The sequence below is a fragment of the Brassica rapa genome, chromosome A04 (genome assembly GCF_000309985.2).
Source record: "Brassica rapa cultivar Chiifu-401-42 chromosome A04, CAAS_Brap_v3.01, whole genome shotgun sequence".
In the NCBI taxonomy this organism is placed as follows: domain Eukaryota; kingdom Viridiplantae; phylum Streptophyta; class Magnoliopsida; order Brassicales; family Brassicaceae; genus Brassica; species Brassica rapa.
In genome coordinates, this window is record NC_024798.2 from 13190985 (window position 1) to 13211576 (window position 20592).

At 36.1% G+C, this 20592-nt stretch overlaps 5 protein-coding genes, 2 long non-coding RNA genes and 2 pseudogenes across 9 annotated transcripts; 2 read left to right on the forward strand and 7 right to left on the reverse strand.

The window, feature by feature from the left end:
* Nucleotides 1–299: 299 nt before the first annotated feature.
* Nucleotides 300–1963, reverse strand: LOC103864477 (annotated as a pseudogene).
* LOC103864476 (methylesterase 4-like) lies at nt 1962–3412 on the reverse strand. The gene is made up of 3 exons (XM_009142223.3): nt 2525–3412; nt 2312–2449; nt 1962–2243 (listed from the first exon to the last, which is right to left on the reverse strand). Exons 1-3 carry the CDS (start codon nt 2888–2890, stop codon nt 1962–1964), a joined length of 786 nt encoding a protein of 261 aa, XP_009140471.1. The 5' UTR covers nt 2891–3412.
* Nucleotides 3413–3640: 228 nt separating this feature from the next.
* Nucleotides 3641–4519, reverse strand: LOC117133432 (annotated as a pseudogene).
* Nucleotides 3641–7032, reverse strand: LOC117133431 (putative methylesterase 19). Its single transcript, XM_033289588.1, has one exon. It carries the CDS (start codon nt 6973–6975, stop codon nt 6553–6555), a length of 423 nt encoding a protein of 140 aa, XP_033145479.1. The 5' UTR covers nt 6976–7032; the 3' UTR covers nt 3641–6552.
* Nucleotides 7033–7300: 268 nt separating this feature from the next.
* Nucleotides 7301–8215, forward strand: LOC117133434. The gene is made up of 2 exons (XR_004457224.1): nt 7301–7437; nt 7589–8215. It is a non-coding gene; the product is annotated as an uncharacterized LOC117133434 (long non-coding RNA).
* Nucleotides 8216–8876: 661 nt separating this feature from the next.
* On the reverse strand, nt 8877–10615 carry LOC103864628 (putative methylesterase 19). Its single transcript, XM_033289584.1, has 2 exons — nt 9300–10615; nt 8877–9229 (listed from the first exon to the last, which is right to left on the reverse strand). The coding sequence occupies exons 1-2, from the start codon at nt 9681–9683 to the stop codon at nt 9068–9070; spliced, it is 546 nt and encodes a 181-aa protein (XP_033145475.1). The 5' UTR covers nt 9684–10615; the 3' UTR covers nt 8877–9067.
* Nucleotides 10616–10848: 233 nt separating this feature from the next.
* Nucleotides 10849–14416, reverse strand: LOC103864478 (methylesterase 4). Of its 3 annotated transcripts, XM_009142224.3 has the most exons (4): nt 13485–14416; nt 11843–11884; nt 11336–11473; nt 10866–11256 (listed from the first exon to the last, which is right to left on the reverse strand). In XM_009142224.3, exons 1-4 carry the CDS (start codon nt 13878–13880, stop codon nt 10975–10977), a joined length of 858 nt encoding a protein of 285 aa, XP_009140472.2. In that variant the 5' UTR covers nt 13881–14416; the 3' UTR covers nt 10866–10974. The 3 variants fall into 3 exon arrangements, with proteins under 3 accessions (XP_033145472.1, XP_009140472.2, XP_009140473.2); XM_033289581.1 differs by lacking the exon at nt 11843–11884 and having other exon boundaries at nt 10849–11195; XM_009142225.3 differs by lacking the exon at nt 11843–11884.
* A 245-nt stretch (nt 14417–14661) lies between these two features.
* LOC103864629 (putative methylesterase 19) lies at nt 14662–16069 on the reverse strand. The gene is made up of 3 exons (XM_033289592.1): nt 15655–16069; nt 15444–15584; nt 14662–15361 (listed from the first exon to the last, which is right to left on the reverse strand). Exons 1-3 carry the CDS (start codon nt 16036–16038, stop codon nt 15089–15091), a joined length of 798 nt encoding a protein of 265 aa, XP_033145483.1. The 5' UTR covers nt 16039–16069; the 3' UTR covers nt 14662–15088.
* Nucleotides 16070–16363: 294 nt separating this feature from the next.
* Nucleotides 16364–18075, forward strand: LOC117133433. The gene is made up of 2 exons (XR_004457223.1): nt 16364–16500; nt 16652–18075. It is a non-coding gene; the product is annotated as an uncharacterized LOC117133433 (long non-coding RNA).
* The last annotated feature ends 2517 nt before the right edge of the window (nt 18076–20592 follow it).

Sequence of the window (20592 nt, forward strand, 5' to 3'; positions counted from 1 at the left end):
TAAGTTCTCATGAAATGAGAAACATTATTCAATGAAAACAAAACCAAAATCTAAAAACTTTAGGCTTCAACCGCCACATTCCACCATCAACCTTCATATAATAGATGATTATTTTAAAAGTTCAATAATATCTTAAAGTATTTTGCATACATATTAAGAATTTAGATCATATTTGGTAGAAGTTCTTTTTTGTCATTTTAAATGGTTCGGGTTTTATCGGATATACATTTAGGTTCGGGTTCGGTTCGGATAATACCCATAACCCAAAATACCAGAAAACAAGATCCATTCGGTATTTATGTTGGGTTCGGATTGGTTTGGATTCATTTTTATCGGATCGGGTTCGGTTCGGATTTTCGGGTACGGTTTATTTACCCAGCCCTAAGAAGATGTACTAAAAATTTAAAATGTATGCTGACCCAAAAAAAAAAAGAAATCTATGTTTTTTTTCACATTCCCCTTACGTTTACGAGTTTAGTACATTGTTATACAAAGTTACTGATGGAGCTATCCGATGCCCAATACAATTTACAATGTCAGTGTTTACAATTTACAATTATTTATCCATAAAACTGTTTATATGAACATATCACTTGCTTAGTTTTCATACATATAGATAATATATTTATTCCCATATGGCTTAATTATTGTGGTGGAAGCTGATTTTGGGTGACAACTTCAGGTTTTATTCATTCATGCGTACATATCTGCGATCTTCAAGAGACAAGCACAAAGTTCTTGAGGCTTGGAGATCATTGGCATATGATCAGCATCTTTGATCTTGATAACTTCTCTTGGTGGAAAGTTGCTGATTATCCAGCGCTGGTATTCCTTAGGTATTATATTATCCTCTTCGCATATTGTATAGATACGTGGAATCGATCCATACCCTTCCTCACTAAACCTTCTCTTCCCTGCCAGATTATTCGTAACTAACGGGTTTACCCTCACCAACAGTTTCGCCAATTCAAGATCCTAACCAGTGACATTATTTTAAAATTGTTACATTTTGAGCTAGAGAAAGAGAGGTTTGATTAGGCTTGGAGTCTTACTTCAACTGGAGACAGTTGGTAAAATTTCTCGGCCAAGAACTTTGGTCCAAAAAGTATAGTCTGTAGAGGACGATCACATGTCCCGTAGCTTCCAAACACCGTGTCTAAGAACTCTTCTGGTGGAATGCTTGCAATCAACTGCATATTTCACTCATACGTCAGAATCACTTGTAGATATTATACTGAATCATTGTTATGTACCTTTTCGAAAACATAAGCAGGAGGGTTTTTGGTGTCGGGCATCGAAGATGTCAGGAAGACAATAGCAGCGGTCTTACAAGGAAAGATGTCGGCAGCGAGAGCAGCCCGTATACCTCCCATGCTATGAGCGACTAGAATCACCTTTTCTTCAGAGGCAAGCGAGCCCATCATCTCTAGCAATGGCTTGGAATAATCCTCCAACGTCTGAATCTCTTCCACTCTGGTCGTGTTGATACCTGATGCTGCCAGATCAATAGCATATACACATTGTCCTGCAGCTTCTATAAGTGTTTTACCTTGTACCAACTCCACGCGCCGTGGCATCCAGCATGGACAAGTACAAAGTGTTTCTTACTCTTCTTCTCCATTGCCTTTTCTTTTCAGCTTTTTTTTTTGGTTCAACACTTATACTCTTTCTATAGAATGGTAAACCAACATTACATCGACTGTTAGTTAGAGGTCGTTGTCTTAGAATCGTACACCAACTTTATATTGACTTATAGTGTAAAGTTTGTACAGTTTATGGAGTTAGTTGGTTGACCTCTTGATTGGATATAATCTTAGACCACAAAATTAGATAAATTTTTTTTAAGAACTCATTTTTGGTATAAGCAACATATTTGATATTTGATCTCCCATCACTTATTTGATCATTATATGTTGTAACTTGTAACTATACATAACCAATTTCACAACCGCAGGTTTCTCTTATGCATATCTATCTGCGATGTCCAAGAGAAGATCACAGAGTTCTTGAGGCTTGGAGAACATTGGCATATGATCAGCATCTTTGATCTCCATTACTTCTTTTACCCGAAAGTTGTTGATCATCCAACGCTGGTAATCATCACGTACCACATTATCTTCTCCACATATGATGTAGATACGTGTGACCGATCCGTACCCTTCCTCAGTGAAGCTTCTTGTCCCTGCCAGATTGTCCGTAACTGACGGGTTTACCCTCAGCAGCATTTTCGCCAATTCAAGATCCTAAACAAAAAAAATGTTACTAGCAAGATCTTGTTTGTAGCTGTAAAAGAGAAGCTGATGAGACTTACTTGGACTGGAGAAAGTTGATACAAATGCTTGGCCAAGAACTTTGGTCCAAAGAGAGCAAACTGTAACGGATGATCAGGTCTCCCGTAGCTCCCCAGCTCGGAATCCAACCAATCTTGCTCTGAAATGCTTGCCATCATCTGCATATTTCATTCATACATCAGAAAATCACTTGTAAGAAGAGATAGAACCGTGTAATAGAATCATTATTGTACATTTTTGAAAACATAAGCAGGTGGGTTTGTTGTGTCAGGCATGAAGGATGTCACAAAGACAATAGCAGAGATCTTATGAGGGAAAATGTCAGTTGCAAACGCTGCGGATATTCCTCCCATGCTATGAGCAACAAGAACCACCTTATCTTCATCAGCCGAGCTCAAAACATCAAGCAATGGTTTGCAGTAATCATGCAGTGTTTGAATCTCTTCTAATCTGGTCGTATTTATACCCGACGCAGCTAGGTTTACTGCTGTCACAGTGTGACCTGCAGCCTCGAGAATCGGTTTCACCTTGTACCAGCTCCATGCGCCGTGGCATAGGCCATGGACAAGCACAAACCGCTTCTGGTTCTTGTTCTCCATTGCCTTCTTATTTTTTTCATCCTTCTTGCTCTATATAAATATTGCTTCTATTAAAAAAAGAATATTTCCTTTTATGGTATTATAATGTGTGGTAGAGTGCTTTCGGAAAAAGAAACGTTTCTTCATGTTTGGCATTTTTCTAAAAGGTTGAACAGAAGTGCCAAATGTTCATAACTTTTCCGTAAACTCCAAGAACATTTTCACAGATTCATGAATTCAAATGGAGAAGCTAGTCACATGAAATTTCCTCTACATTCATTGGATAAAAAGAAAGAACAGAGTTTTTATGTATATTCGTTTATCGTTTACTAATTTGCAGCGATGATCCCAAGAGACAAGACCAGATGGATAATATTCTTCATTTTTCAAAATGAATGTAACATTCCTTAGGTCTTGTATCATACTCTTGACCTCTTGGAGCCTGCTTGGGGTGGGCAAAAAAATTCCACCAACCTTGTTTGTATTCAGACAAGCCATGACCCACCAACTTTGTGTACAGACAAGGTTAAAGTGTAAATACAAAAGATCAACAATCTCATACCACAGAAGATTTGTTTTACAACCTTTTTGTACTTTCGGTGGTAAAAGCCATGAACCCTAAGACTTTTGCACTAAAATATAAGAAGTTGGAGTAAGAAGAATCCCTAGTACAGACTTGTAACAACCTAAGCGATATGTATGACTTCAATAATTGGTCATCATTGAAATGAAGAACCTCAGAATGCTGTCTTGTAATTATCTCTCATTCTCTTTTGTTTCCTTGCTGAGCAGTGGAAGCTAAAGTTCCTACTTATTCACAGTGATGATTACAGTTTTGTTTAAGGTATTATTTATCCGCAACCTCCAAGAGAAGAGAACAAAATTCTTGAGGCTTGGAGAACATAGCCATATTATCTGCTGATCATCCAACGCTGGTAATCCTCAGGTACTGCAAGGTCCTCTCCGCATATAATATATATAAATGTGACGGATCCGTAACCTTGCTCACTAAAGGTCCTCTACACAAGATCCTAACAAGCAAGCAACAATCAAGAAAAGATTAACAGTGTTTACTAGCAGTCCTTTTGGGAGTTGAAGTAGAGATTTATAGTAAGCTTGGAGTCATACCTCTGGGGGAGAGAGCTGATGGAAATACATGGCCATGAACTTTGTTCCCAAAAGAGAAAACTCTAAAGAGCGATCAGGTTTCCCATAGCTCAGAGAATCACTTGGAAGAGATCAGACAGTGCAATCAAATCATTTACCTTTTGTAAAACATAATAAGCAAGTGGGTTTCTTTGTCAGGCATGAAAGCTGTCAAGTAAACAAAAGCAGCAATCGTATGTGGGAAGATGTCACCTGCAAAAGCTGCGGATATTCCTCCCATGCTATGAGCAACAAGAATAACCTTGTCTGAGCAAAGAGAGCTCACAAGCTCAAGCAACGGTTTGCAGTAATCCTTTAAAGTCTCAATCTCTTCCTAAGGGGTCATGTTTATACCTGATGCAGCCAAATCCACTGCGGAAACGGAAACGTTGTGACCTGCAGCCTCCTGGAGGCTGCCTCCAGCTGCGCTTTTACCTTGTAACAAGTCCACATGCCGTGGCAGAGCCCATGGACAAGCACAAACCGCTTCTGGTTCTTCTCCATTGCCTTTTTTTACTTCCAGCATTATGCTTCAACACTTATACTGATGTTTAGTTTATTGACTGTTAGTTTCTGGTCATTTTCTGAGATTCATAACACTACATTGACAGTGTTGGGATTGTAAAATCCCGTGTCCAACTCTATATTATCCGATTAGTACGATATTGTCCACTTTGGGCCTAATTGGCAAGCCCGCATGGATTTACTTTTGGTTTACATCCCAAAAGGCCTCGTACTATTAGAGTTGGACATCTCTTTATATATTAGACACTCCTTGTCTAATTCTCCAATGTGGGACTTAGTTTGTTTTATCATATTCTCCCCTTCAAACTAAGGATCACATTCATCTCGTGTCCCACAATTGACTTCCAGGATCTTCTGACTCGATATCTGCCACACACCTCTCATTCCTAACTCATAGGATACCCATTCATCACTCAAAGGGTATTTCGGTCTTTCTTGCAGATTTCTCGTCAACCGGTCTGATATCAATTGTTGGGATTGCGAAATCCCGTGTCCAACTCTATCTTATCTTATTAGTACGATATTGTCCACTTTGGGCCTAATTGGCAAGCCCGCATGGATTTACTTTTGGTTTACATCCCAAAAGGCCTCGTACTATTAGAGTTGGACATCTCTTTATATATTAGACACTCCTTGTCTAATTCTCCAATGTGGGACTTAGTTTGTTATATCATAGACAGTTAGTTTTTATTTATTTTACTATTTCAACTACAGAAAGCAATAAAGTCTTGACATTTAGAGTTACTTAAATTGTACCTAATCCAAATACATATTTTCAATAAAATCTAGTTGAAGTGATTTTGTATGCGACTTTCAAGAGACGGTCACTTAGTAACTGCGGCTTGCAGAACACGGTTATATGATCTACCACTAAGTGTGCTGGATACTATTCTCCATTGACATTACTCTGAAATGGTTTTGTCCACTTTGAACACAACATATGGTAGTAGAAAAGTCAATTATATTTGTATACGAAACGATAAAAAGCTAGTGAATTACAGTATCAAATGGACTCTTTACCCGGATTCTCAAGTTCACCTGCTTTAGATTTAGTATACTTATTTACAGTGTCTTTTTTTTTTTGAATAAGATTAATGTTTTCAGTGTCTTGGTAGCCTAGATTAATGTTTCTCTCAGTTCTTGCACTTCTTTAATGATAGATGCTGAAAAGTTATAGGCTTTTGATTGTTTCTTTACCTGGCTGTCAAGTTAGTTCCCGTTAGTATGATTGTGTATGAATCTTTATGTTGGTTAATCTGTGTGTATCAAGCATGTTTCTGGCTATAGAAGTCTATGTGTGGTACATTGGAATAGCTCCATGGCAGAAAAAATAACTTTTATTCTGCAAGAGGTTGTTGCAAAAGTCTTTTTTTTTCTAATGAATATTATCACTTTCTTAACTTTCATACATGCTGTGTTCTCTTATGGCTTGTCGTTGTAGTGGAAGCTGAAGTTTATAATTGCTTTGCTGAGGTTTATTCATGCATACGTATGTGCGATCTTCAAGAGACGAGCACAGAGTTCTTGGGGTTTGGAGTTCATTGGCATATGATCAGCGTCTTTGATTTTTATTACTTCTTTTGGCGGGAAGTTGCTGATTATCCAGTGCTGATATTCCTTAGGTATTATATTATCCTCTTCGCATATTATATAGATACGTGGAATCGATCCATACCCTTCCTCACTGAAGCTTCGTGTCCCTGCCAGATTATTTGTAACTAAAGGGTTTACCCTCACCAACATTTTCGCCAGTTCAAGATCCTAACCAGTGACAGCATTCAACAATTTATATAGTACATTTCGAGCTTTAAAAATAGAGGTTTCATTTGGTTTGAAGTCTTACTTCAACCGGAGACAACTGATAACATTTCTTGGTTAAGAACCTTGGTCCAAGAAGACTAGTCTCTAGAGGACAATCAGGTGCTCCATAACATCCAAACACTGTGTCCAAGAACTCTTCTGGTGGAATGCTTGCGACCAACTGTACATTTCACTCATATATCATAGTCATTTCAAGATATTGTACCGAGTAAGTTGATCTGTTGATGTACCTTTTCGACAACGTAAGCAGGTGGGTTTTTGGTGTCAGGCATTGCAGATGTCAAGAACACAATAGCAGCGGTCTTACAAGGGAAGATGTCGGCAGCGAGAGCAGCCGGTACTCCTCCCAGGCTATGTGCGACAAGAATTGTCTTCTTGTCTGAGGGAAATGAGTCCATAAAGTCTAACAATGGCTTGGAATAGTCCTTCAACGTCTGAATCTCTTCCACTCTGGTCGTGTTGATTCCCGATGCTGACAGATCAATAGCAGATACACAGTGCCCTGCAGCTTCTAGCAGTGTTTTCACCTTGTACCAGCTCCATGCGCCGTGGCAGATCCCATGGCCGAGCACAAAACGCTTCTGGTTCTCCATTGCCTTCTTAACTTTCTGCATCTTGGTTTAATACTTATATAGTTTGTTAGTTTCCCAGCTCTCCTCTTTGTATACTGACTGTTAGCTTTTGGTCGTTTTCTGACATCCAGAAAATGTTAAACCAACACTACATTGACTATTAGTTTGTTCTTCTTGTCCCTGCTAGATTGTCTGTAGCTATGGGGTTTACCCTCACCAACATTTTCGCCAATTCAAGATCCTAACACGCCACAACAACAATCAACAAAAAGATTTACCTTTGAAAGTAGAGATTATTATTATTAAGCTTAGAGTCATACTTCTGGTGGAGAGAGCTGATAAAGATTTGTGGCCATGAAGTTTGGTCCAAAAAGGGCAAACTCGAAAGGGTGATCAGGTTTCCCGTAGGTTCCGAAGACGGTGTCCAACCAATCCTCTTGGGCGAAACTTGTGATTAGTTGCAGATTTCAGTCTATCAGAATCACTTGGGCAACCAAATCATCGGTACGTACCTTTTCTAAAATACAATATTGTGGAAAGCTTAAGAAAGCAAAAGAACTATTGAGAGAAAACTCGTTGAAGCAATACAAAGTTTTTTTTTTAAGATTGATATATATATTTTTTTTGAAACACAACAAACTTTCATTCATGCTAGAGTTAGGTAAACAGAGACGAACAGAGTTGAGGTTTTACAAGATTCCAACAATCCAAAAATTCTATCCTTCCGCTGTGTGAAGGGAGCTGCTTCCCAAACATCACTCGCAAACTTACACTGAAAAAACAGATGAGGGATAGATTCAATGGCACCACGTCTCTTACATACCGGCTCAACATTGATATGTCTTTCTACCAGTCTTGCGCTCACAGGGAGGGCTCCTTTAGCTGCTTTCCAGATCAACATTTTAACCTTTGGGGCTGTAGGTAGGTTCCATACAGACTGGAACCAGTTGACGTTGACGTCTGAAGGTTGAAGGCCATGTGAAAAAAACATTGCATAGTATATATAAACCTTTCAAAAACTTTGATATTTTTTCTTTGAATCAGAATATTTTAAGCCAAAAACCTAGCTCATTTTAAAAATAAAAATTAGATTTTCATCCGCCTTTTAAGACACTGAGATTGTTGTTTAGCGTTTAACAAAATTTTAGTTTTTGTCATTTTTAATTATTTATGAATTATTAAACAAAAATTGTCAAAGGAGGTAAGATAATTAATTCAATTCTCTTTGCAGCCAAGTGAAGAGAATTTAACATTAGTATTTGTCTGCTACGAAACTGAGATTCTTTTTTCTGCACGAATCATAAATAAAAGCTGAGATATCTTGACTTATGATTTGTAGCCAATGAAAGGGTATTTTCTTTTCTAGTTTGTGTTTGGTAATAACACTATGGTTTGTGTCCACCACATATTTGTTTCTTTTCTAGGTAAAATTATTGTGTTCTGTTTTTTTTATTAAAATATACTAGTAACCATTTTAATTAGAGTAGGCGCTAAAATGGTTCTTGAGGAGCACTAAATGTGTATCATACATTGAATGTGTAATTGTGTATTAATAGAATCCATTTGTACAAAAAATACCCTTAATGAGAAGTTCATATATAGTGTTAAAGCGAGTTGCATTTTTGTAAATCGTGTATGAGAGAAATGTTATATTTATAGAATACTAGGGTCTTTGTCCGCGCTACGCGCAGAAAATAGATTTAAATATATTATGTTTAAGATTTAAATCTTTAAATAATATTAAAAATTTATTTGATATGTTTAATTAAGTTTTTTTAGATGTGGATATTGAAAAAAATATGTGAAATATAATTGTGTGTTGACTCTTTTAATATTTGGCGTTAATTGTAGCAGAAAATATTACTCGTTTGAACTAATTTGGGCCATATAATTAAAACTAAAAAATTGTAGTTGCATGCTTTTAACGTGCTGATATTCCTTAGGTATTATATTATCCTCTTCGCATATTATATAGATACGTGGAATCGATCCATACCCTTCCTCGCTAAAGCTTCTTGTCCCTGCCAGATTATTTGTAACTAAAGGGTTTAACATTTTCGCCAGTTCAAGATCCTAACCAGTGACAGCATTCAACAATTTATATAGTACATTTCGAGCTTTAAAAATAGAGGTTTCATTTGGTTTGAAGTCTTACTTCAACCGGAGACAACTGATAACATTTCTTGGTCAAGAACCTTGTTGGTCCAAGAAGACTAGTCTCTAGAGGACAATCAGGTGCTCCATAACATCCAAACACTGTGTCCAAGAACTCTTCTTGTGGAATGCTTGCGAGCAACTGTACATTTCACTCATATATCATAGTCATTTCAAGATATTGTACCGAGTAAGTTGATCTGTTGATGTACCTTTTCGATAACATAAGCAGGTGGGTTTTTGGTGTCAGGCATTGCAGATGTCAAGAACACAATAGCAGCGGTCTTACAAGGGAAGATGTCGGCAGCGAGAGCAGCCGGTACTCCTCCCAGGCTATGTGCGACAAGAATTGTCTTCTTGTCTGAGGGAAATGAGTCCATAATGTCTAACAATGGCTTGGAATAGTCCTTCAACGTCTGAATCTCTTCCACTCTGGTCGTGTTGATTCCCGATGCTGACAGATCAATAGCAGATACACAGTGCCCTGCAGCTTCTAGCAGTGTTTTCACCTTGTACCAGCTCCATGCGCCGTGGCAGATCCCATGGACGAGCACAAAACGCTTCTGGTTCTCCATTGCCTTCTTAACTTTCTGCATCTTGGTTTAATACTTATATAGTTTGTTAGTTTCCCAGCTCTCCTCTTTGTATACTGACTGTTAGCTTTTGGTCGTTTTCTGACATCCAGAAAATGTTAAACCAACACTACATTGACTATTAGTTTGTTCTTAATTTTAATTTCAACACTATATAAAGAAATGACGTCTGGATCTTTAGAAAAATCCATGTTAGAACACACATGTAATCGTATCAAATCTAGATACATTACCTTCTTTACTTCCAGCATATTGGTAACACACTTAAACTGAATATAAGTTTTAACTAAGCAGACACTTTTAGCTATGATCATATATATTGACTTCAATATGAGTTGGAGAAATCATTTTGTTGTTGTTCTTGCTTATGAACCTTACCCTTGGAATCTTATAAGAAAAAATACTTGTATTCATAAATGTTAGATCAGTTTAATCGCTTTACAAATCTTATGCATATAATCTAGTGAAGGGTTCAAGTTTGATGCAAGCTGCATTGTGCTGTTGGCTTCATCGTGCATATCGAGACTGATCTGCTATATAGGTTATGGTAATTATCTATTTATATCATGAATGTTTCTAGCTACAGAGAGTGACAGTGTCAAATATTAAACAAAGAAACCACAGAACTCTGAGAAGGTGATGAAACAGAGTCTTTTTCCAAGGAACTGGAAAGTGATGAAGAGAGCAACCCCTGTATGTTGTGTTCTGTCTCTCTCCATTTTCTGACTCTTGAACAGTAAAGAGATGTTCTTAAGTAACAAAGTTGAATATACCACTTGTACTGATTTTTTTTTTCGGAGAAGTAGAAAGTGAAGAAGGGTACATCATGGCTACTTTCATCACTATAAGAAATACGTCCTTTTAAGTTTTATTGAGTCTTGAACCCTTCATTTGCATCATTGTTGCAGTTTCTCCCGGTACCCTTCACGGGGATGCATGGCATCAATGAGGAAACAAACGACTATGTTTAGATAAACACGGTGTGAAATGGCCGTGTGAATCAATCACTGTGAAGCTGATTTGGGAAGGACACAAAAGTTGTGTCCTTAAGTTCTGCTCTAAGGTTAAGTAAGAGACCAAATGAAACTGTATCTGAGTGTAATGTTGTAATTTTTTTCTTGTAATTCATATAACCATTCTTATGAACAATATCATTTGCTTATTTCTTATACAAATATATATATATATATATATATATATATATATATATATATATATATATATTTTTTTTTTTTTTTACAAAAATAATGTAGTCATCCAGATCAGTCACATCTGGCTTATTATTGTGGTTTATTTAAGCATATTTATCCGCAGCTTCCAAGAGAAGAGCACAGAGTTCTTGAGGCTTAGAGAACATAGCCATATGATCTGCATCTTTGATCTCCATCACTTCTTTTACAGGAAAATTGCTGATCATCCAACGCTGGTAATCCTCAGGTATTGCAAGGTCCTCTCCACATACGATAAAAATACGTGTAACAGATCCGTACCTATCCTCGCTAAAACTTCTTGTCCCTGCTAGATTGTCTGTAACTATGGGGTTTACCCTCACCAACATTTTCGCCAATTCAAGATCCTAACACGCCACAACAACAATCAACAAAAAGATTTACCTTTGAAAGTAGAGATTATTATTATTAAGCTTAGAGTCATACTTCTGGTGGAGAGAGCTGATAAAGATTTGTGGCCATGAAGTTTGGTCCAAAAAGGGCAAACTCTAAAGGGTGATCAGGTTTCCCGTAGGTTCCGAAGACGGTGTCCAACCAATCCTCTTGGGCGAAACTTGTGATCAGCTGCAGATTTCAGTCTATCAGAATCACTTGGAAGAGATCAAACCGGTGCGACCAAATCATCGGTACGTACCTTTTCTAAACTCGTTGAAGCAATACAGGTTTAAGATTGTTAATGAATAATTTATTATACTCGTATATATAACCTTCAAAAACTTTGATAATTTTCTTTGAATAAGAATATTTTAAGCCTAAAAACTAGCTCACTTTTTAATAAAAAAATAGATTTTCATCCGCCTTTTAAAACGCCGAGATTGTTGTTTAGTGTTTAACAAAATTTTAGTTTTGTCATTATTATTATTTAACAGTCAAAGGTGGTAAGATAATTAATTCAATTCTCTTTGTAGCCAAGTGAAGAGAATTGAACATTACCCTTTGTTGTACTTGTCTGCTACGAAACTGAGATTCTTTTTTCTGCACGAATCATAAATAAAAGCTGCATATTTTACTTGAAAGTACATGGACTTAAATCCGAGCATAAACCTCCGGATTTGTAAATACTAATCCGAAATTTTTTAAAAATATGCATATTTTACTTGAATTTATAAATACTACATGGATTTCTAAATCAATCAAAATATATAAACCAATAAGATATCTTGACTTATGATTTGTAGCCAATGAAAGGGTATTTTCTTTTCTAGTTTGTGTTTGGTAATAACACTCTGCTTTGTGTCCACATATTTGTTTCTTTTCTAGGTAAAATTATTGTGTTCTGTTTGTTTTATTAAAATATATAGTAACCGTTTTAATTAGAGTAGGGGCTAAAATGGTTCTTGACACTAAATGTGTATCATATATTGAATGTGTATTATTAGAATCCATTTGTAGAAAAATACCCTTAATGAGAAGTCCATAAATAATATTAAAGCGAGTTGCATTTTTTGTAAATCGTATATGAGAAAAAGGTTATTTTCTGTTTTAATAAAATAGATGCCTAAATATACTGAGATTTTAATTATGTTAAGAGATTTTGAACATAAGCAGATGAGGTTCTCGTGTCGGGCATGAAATATATCCAATATTTTTAATAAATAATTATTTAATTATGTCTGATGGAAATAAATAATCTAATAAAAATAAATATTTATCTGGTAAAATTAAAATTTTGCAGAATTTATAAAAAATAAATATTTATTTAATTTCTATGGAAATTAGTAAGAATATTTTTTGGTTTTTGACGAAAATATATATACATATATATATATTCAAACTTTTTAGAAATTTTCTGAAGAAAGTATAAAAAAAATATTTATTGAATTTGTCGGAATCGTCGCAAATTCGTCATATTTTTGACAGGATTTAGTTCCATTGAAAATTCCATCTGAAATTCCTATGTTTTTTTATAGTGTATCATCCATCACTACAATGTAAACACGGAAAATTGTGACTATATATTTAGTGGCTAGCTTAACCACAGAACTATTATGATCATCTAGTGGCTAAAGTTTAGTGCATAGGCAGCTACCATATTATGATCACATTTTTAAATATCTAATCGTGGTCATTTTTCATATAGTCAAGGAATGAAAAGTTGGTGGCTATAGAATTTTCTTTTAACCGTGGAGACTTTTCTGCCTAATAGTTTGAGAGAGAGAGAGAAACAAAGCAGAGATCCACACGGATAAAAGACTGTAAAAGAGATAAAATTAGAGTGTGACAGAGGGTTTTATTTTTTTCCATCTCTTAGAGATGTTGTATAGTTGTTGTTTCTTCTCTAGATTCAGTTGTCGTTAAATGCTTCATGGCACTTCTCTAACAACTGTTCTACTTTGTTTTTTTTTGGTATAACACTGTTCTACTTTGTTGCACATAAAAAAATGTTCTACCCAAAAGGAAAGGATTTGGATGCATCTCTGACTAGTCTCCGATCAAAAGAGATAACTCATCGTTTGTTATGTTTCAGGTTTGATTGAGAGATGAAAAAATATAATGATAATCATATTAGCTTCCTCAGTTTTATTAAAAAAAATAAAGCTGCACGCGCAAGTATAGAGATTGCAGTTTGTGTTACCTTTTGGTAAACATAAGAAGGTGGATTTCTTGTATCGGGCATGAAAGCTGTCATGAAGACAATAACAGCGATCTTGCATGGGAAGATGTCAGCAGCAAGCGCAGCACATATCCCTCCCATGCTATGAGCAATAAGAATCACCTTTTCGTCATCTGAGCAAAGAGAGTTCAGAAACTCAAGCAACGGTTTGCAGTAATCCTTTAAAGTCTCAATCTCTTCCAAGCTAGTCATGTTTATACCAGATGCAGCCAGATCCACAACTGTCACATAGTGACCTGCAGCCTCCAGCTGCGTTTTCAGTTTGTACCAAGTCCATGCGCCGTGGCAGAGCCCATGGACGAGCACAAACCGCTTCTTGTACTTCTTACTTTCCATTGTATTCTTTACTTTCTGCATGTTGGCTCAATACTTTAATAGACGAGTTCTCATGGTCATTCAGAACATCAGCATCAGAGAATTCCCAGCAAATCTGTCAACCTTATAATTAAAAATGGAAAAGAAAGAAAGCGAAAGTGAAAGTGGGAGAAACGTAAGAAACTCTACGAGTCATGAGAGACTCAAAAGCCACATCAACTCTATAAATCAATAATGTTGTGACTATAATATTTTATTAATTTATAGAGTTATTGATTTACAAAAAGTTTTTTTTTGAGATCTTTTCCTATTTTGGATATTTTTATTTATAAAATAAAAAAATAGTTGAGTTTACCGTATAACATTAATTAAAATTTTTAAAATTAGACTCGTATTATTTGGTGTATATTTTTATGTTTCATAGAATTCAAATGTGGTATTAGATATAATTTTACTAAATATTATCAAAATATATTGAAATTTTAAGAAAAGTATAGAAAACTTCAATGTGAATATAAAACCAATATAATGTTTAATTTGTACTTATATAAAATGTATATATATAGATTATTAATTAATGATTTTAATGGGACCATAAGCAGAACACGGTTATATGATCTACCACTAAGTGTGCTGGATAGTACTATTCTCCATTGACATTACTCTGAAATGGTTTTGTCCACTTTGCACACAACATATGGTAGTAGAATAGTCAATTATATTTGTTTACAAAATGATAAAAAGCCAGTGAATTACAGTATCAAATGGACTCTTTACCCGGATTCTCAAGTTCACCTGCTTTAGATTTAGTATACTTATTTACAGTGTCTTTTTTTTTTGAATAAGATTAATGTTTACAGTGTCTTGGTAGCCTAGATTAATGTTTCTCTCAGTTCTTGCACTTCTTTAATGATATATGCTGAAAAGTTATAGGCTTTTGATTGTTTCTTTATCTGGCTGTCAAGTTAGTTAAGTTAGTTAGTTCCCGCTAGTATGATTATGTATGAATCTTTATGTTGGTTAATCTGTGTGTATCAAGCATGTTTCTGGCTATAGAAGTCTATGTGTGGTACATTGGAATAGCTCCATGGCAGAAAAAAATAACTTTTATTCTGCAAGAGGTTGTTGCAAAAGTCTTTTTTTTTTCTAATGAATATTATCACTTTCTTAACTTTCATACATGCTGTGTTCTCTTATGGATTGTCGTTGTAGTGGAAGCTGAAGTTTATAATTGCTTTGCTGAGGTTTATTCATGCATACGTATGTGCGATCTTCAAGAGACGAGCACAGAGTTCTTGAGGTTTGGAGTTCATTGGCATATGATCAGCGTCTTTGATTTTTATTACTTCTTTTGGCGGAAAGTTGCTGATTATCCAGTGCTGATATTCCTTAGGTATTATATTATCCTCTTCGCATATTATATAGATACGTGGAATCGATCCATACCCTTCCTCGCTAAAGCTTCTTGTCCCTGCCAGATTATTTGTAACTAAAGGGTTTAACATTTTCGCCAGTTCAAGATCCTAACCAGTGACAGCATTCAACAATTTATATAGTACATTTCGAGCTTTAAAAATAGAGGTTTCATTTGGTTTGAAGTCTTACTTCAACCGGAGACAACTGATAACATTTCTTGGTCAAGAACCTTGTTGGTCCAAGAAGACTAGTCTCTAGAGGACAATCAGGTGCTCCATAACATCCAAACACTGTGTCCAAGAACTCTTCTTGTGGAATGCTTGCGAGCAACTGTACATTTCACTCATATATCATAGTCATTTCAAGATATTGTACCGAGTAAGTTGATCTGTTGATGTACCTTTTCGATAACATAAGCAGGTGGGTTTTTGGTGTCAGGCATTGCAGATGTCAAGAACACAATAGCAGCGGTCTTACAAGGGAAGATGTCGGCAGCGAGAGCAGCCGGTACTCCTCCCAGGCTATGTGCGACAAGAATTGTCTTCTTGTCTGAGGGAAATGAGTCCATAATGTCTAACAATGGCTTGGAATAGTCCTTCAACGTCTGAATCTCTTCCACTCTGGTCGTGTTGATTCCCGATGCTGACAGATCAATAGCAGATACACAGTGCCCTGCAGCTTCTAGCAGTGTTTTCACCTTGTACCAGCTCCATGCGCCGTGGCAGATCCCATGGCCGAGCACAAAACGCTTCTGGTTCTCCATTGCCTTCTTAACTTTCTGCATCTTGGTTTAATACTTATATAGTTTGTTAGTTTCCCAGCTCTCCTCTTTGTATACTGACTGTTAGCTTTTGGTCGTTTTCTGACATCCAGAAAATGTTAAACCAACACTACATTGACTATTAGTTTGTTCTTCTTGTCCCTGCTAGATTGTCTGTAGCTATGGGGTTTACCCTCACCAACATTTTCGCCAATTCAAGATCCTAACACGCCACAACAACAATCAACAAAAAGATTTACCTTTGAAAGTAGAGATTATTATTATTAAGCTTAGAGTCATACTTCTGGTGGAGAGAGCTGATAAAGATTTGTGGCCATGAAGTTTGGTCCAAAAAGGGCAAACTCGAAAGGGTGATCAGGTTTCCCGTAGGTTCCGAAGACGGTGTCCAACCAATCCTCTTGGGCGAAACTTGTGATTAGTTGCAGATTTCAGTCTATCAGAATCACTTGGGCAACCAAATCATCGGTACGTACCTTTTCTAAAATACAATATTGTGGAAAGCTTAAGAAAGCAAAAGAACTATTGAGAGAAAACTCGTTGAAGCAATACAAAGTTTTTTTTTTAAGATTGATATATATATTTTTTTTGAAACACAACAAACTTTCATTCATGCTAGAGTTAGGTAAACAGAGACGAACAGAGTTGAGGTTTTACAAGATTCCAACAATCCAAAAATTCTATCCTTCCGCTGTGTGAAGGGAGCTGCTTCCCAAACATCACTCGCAAACTTACACTGAAAAAACAGATGAGGGATAGATTCAATGGCACCACGTCTCTTACATACCGGCTCAACATTGATATGTCTTTCTACCAGTCTTGCGCTCACAGGGAGGGCTCCTTTAGCTGCTTTCCAGATCAACATTTTAACCTTTGGGGCTGTAGGTAGGTTCCATACAGACTGGAACCAGTTGACGTTGACGTCTGAAGGTTGAAGGCCATGTGAAAAAAACATTGCATAGTATATATAAACCTTTCAAAAACTTTGATATTTTTTCTTTGAATCAGAATATTTTAAGCCAAAAACCTAGCTCATTTTAAAAATAAAAATTAGATTTTCATCCGCCTTTTAAGACACTGAGATTGTTGTTTAGCGTTTAACAAAATTTTAGTTTTTGTCATTTTTAATTATTTATGAATTATTAAACAAAAATTGTCAAAGGAGGTAAGATAATTAATTCAATTCTCTTTGCAGCCAAGTGAAGAGAATTTAACATTAGTATTTGTCTGCTACGAAACTGAGATTCTTTTTTCTGCACGAATCATAAATAAAAGCTGAGATATCTTGACTTATGATTTGTAGCCAATGAAAGGGTATTTTCTTTTCTAGTTTGTGTTTGGTAATAACACTATGGTTTGTGTCCACCACATATTTGTTTCTTTTCTAGGTAAAATTATTGTGTTCTGTTTTTTTTATTAAAATATACTAGTAACCATTTTAATTAGAGTAGGCGCTAAAATGGTTCTTGAGGAGCACTAAATGTGTATCATACATTGAATGTGTAATTGTGTATTAATAGAATCCATTTGTACAAAAAATACCCTTAATGAGAAGTTCATATATAGTGTTAAAGCGAGTTGCATTTTTGTAAATCGTGTATGAGAGAAATGTTATATTTATAGAATACTAGGGTCTTTGTCCGCGCTACGCGCAGAAAATAGATTTAAATATATTATGTTTAAGATTTAAATCTTTAAATAATATTAAAAATTTATTTGATATGTTTAATTAAGTTTTTTTAGATGTGGATATTGAAAAAAATATGTGAAATATAATTGTGTGTTGACTCTTTTAATATTTGGCGTTAATTGTAGCAGAAAATATTACTCGTTTGAACTAATTTGGGCCATATAATTAAAACTAAAAAATTGTAGTTGCATGCTTTTAACGTGAAACTCTTGCAGAATGAAATAAGCAATTTTATTAAATATATGGGAGCAAATTTTATTTGATATTATAATGTATTACTATAAAGGTTTTAAAAAGCGAATTGTTTCCAAAATAAGTGCAAAAGTATGAAACAAGCAATTTGAGAAGAAAGAGTCAAACAGAACCAAAAATACTGGAAAGTAAAAACAAATAAGTTTATTGAACCATGCAGTCTTCGCAAATATGAGAAGCAGATCTAGTTCCCATCCTTAGAACGTTTAGGGTTGCCTTTCTCAACACCATCACCCATCCTTTTCAGCCCTACATCTGCACAAGCTTGAGGGATTTTGGCTGGCTCAGAAGCATCATCCCCAGTCGCCAGTATCTCATTTACCAGAGCCAATAATTGGATCTGCTATTGGTTCTGGTATAGATGGTGGAGCAGATGGAGATAGGACCTTCGTAATGGTTATCACTCATGTCCTGCCAGATAGATTGTGCTCAGTCACCTTTACATTGAACTTGTGGGTATATCCTATGGTGTTGAGCAGAGCATGCGGAACAGGCACCTCAAAACCATCTTCTTTATTTCCATTGCCCTGAAATGTGTAAATATTGTTGTCAGCTGAGTACGCAAGTGTGTAAAAAAAAAACAACTCGAGAGTAGTATATAATAATAAAAATTAGATCATGAGTGTGCACCTCAAAATAATTGCTAACCAGCTCTGACGCATGCTTCCCTGTTAACTCACGGCCATCATAGCCAAAGAGAACAAAAACAGCCTCATCACTCTTGTCATAAACAGAAATCTTAGCTAGGTACCTGTCATTAAAATGTGAGTAGTTAGTAACCGATAAACTAAAAGTTGAATCAAGAGATTGGAGCTCATATTGTGGTTCACCGACAACGTCGTTCTTGCCACATTTTGTGCACATTAGGGAGGTTGGCCCTTTGGTTGCAATGCTATATAATACCAAGGAGAGTCTTGGACAACATCATCGATTGTTGCAGTGCACACAAAGAATGCATCCTGAGACAATGTGTAAATAATTAAGATATTTTCTTAAAAATAAATTACAAACATATATATTTTCTTATACCTTTGTAGCTTCCTGCTTCATGTAGGAGAATATTTCTCCAATAGTCAACGTCTCAGTTTTTGTAACAACAACTGCATTGACCTGCTTGGCAATATCTGGATTACTTCCCAACCTGATCCAACGTGAGAAAACAATTCATTACCCAAACTGATATTAACTGCCAAGTCTCCAAGTTATTATATACTAAATAGTGAAAACATACCAGCCAATATACTCCTTAGTTGGTTGGACATCGTAGTCTAAAAACACACGTGAAGGGGCCATGGATGTGAGAGCAAGTGTGCCTGATATATTATGTTGTAATAGACACTAAAAGAAATATCGGCATTAGTAGCATTGAGAATATGCTATCGTATCGTTTTGTAGCGTTTTGAAAGGAAAGTAGAGCTACAAGGGCCTCACGCGCATGCGCACGCTCATGTTTATTCTTCGAGCCACTTCCTCACCCTTCCTATAGGTTCCCCTAGGTTTCTTATCTTCCCTGATACCTGCTTACTAAACAGTGACTCTGTAAACCGTCTGCAAAATGGGTAGACCGACGTTTATAGTCAGTCATTTGTCTCACACGCATGTGAGACAAGTCCCAGGGCCTTCCATTTCAATTACAGACCAGACAGAGGCCGCTCTGACTCAGCAGTTCGACACTTTGTGATTCTTGAGTGAAAACCCTAAGCCGGCCAATCACGAGACTCGGCTCGAACGAGGGCATGGGTCTTATGACCTAAAATCTCGCTCGACTCAAGGGAGCGTGAATGTGTCGATACACCTAAATCCGTGCCCCAAGCTGGATAGGGCGTTAGTGGGTTCTCCACCTGCATCCTTGCCCTTGACTGGATAAGGCGTTGTGGTTATTAGCCACCAGCGTCGTGCCTCAAACTCGAATAAAAGTTGTTCATTCCCCTCGCCAGGCATGCCCCCCCCCCCAAAAAAAAAACAAGCCCCTTCCCTCATTGCTGAGAAACCGCCCTTGGATTCGAACCAAGCTTGGCCCCGACGGCTGCAGTTGCTAATCAAGATCAAATCTTCGATTCACGTATGTTTGTGTTAAGTAGAAACATTCATTTTAGTTGACCACTTTCCAATTGTCGAGAAACATCGACAAAACTTTGCATTATTGCGATTTGTGATTTCAACCTCTAAAAAAAATTGTTATCAAATCTTTATTATTCATAGTTATTAATTATCATATATATATGTTAATCATATTAGGTAATTCTGTAGTTTTTATTTAAGGAAAATATACATTTTTTATATTTTAGGTTAATATAATGTTTTTTGATAATTGGATTTGGATTAACATTTTTTCAATTGATTTTTAAGCTGCCACGTAAACTAAATTGATATCATAATTAAGTAACATCTAAACAGAGTCTTTTTTTAATTAATACAAATTTAAGGTTTTAACTTTTTAAATGATCATCAATTAATATATAAGGTATATACAAATACTATACGAATGTAATGGGAACAAAGAAAAAGTCACATAAAAACTGGAAAGTCAGTAAATAGATTTTTTGAACCTCTCACATTAACGCTTTCACCGTGGCAAAGGTAGACTTACGGATGTAAAATGCGAACGCACATGGAAA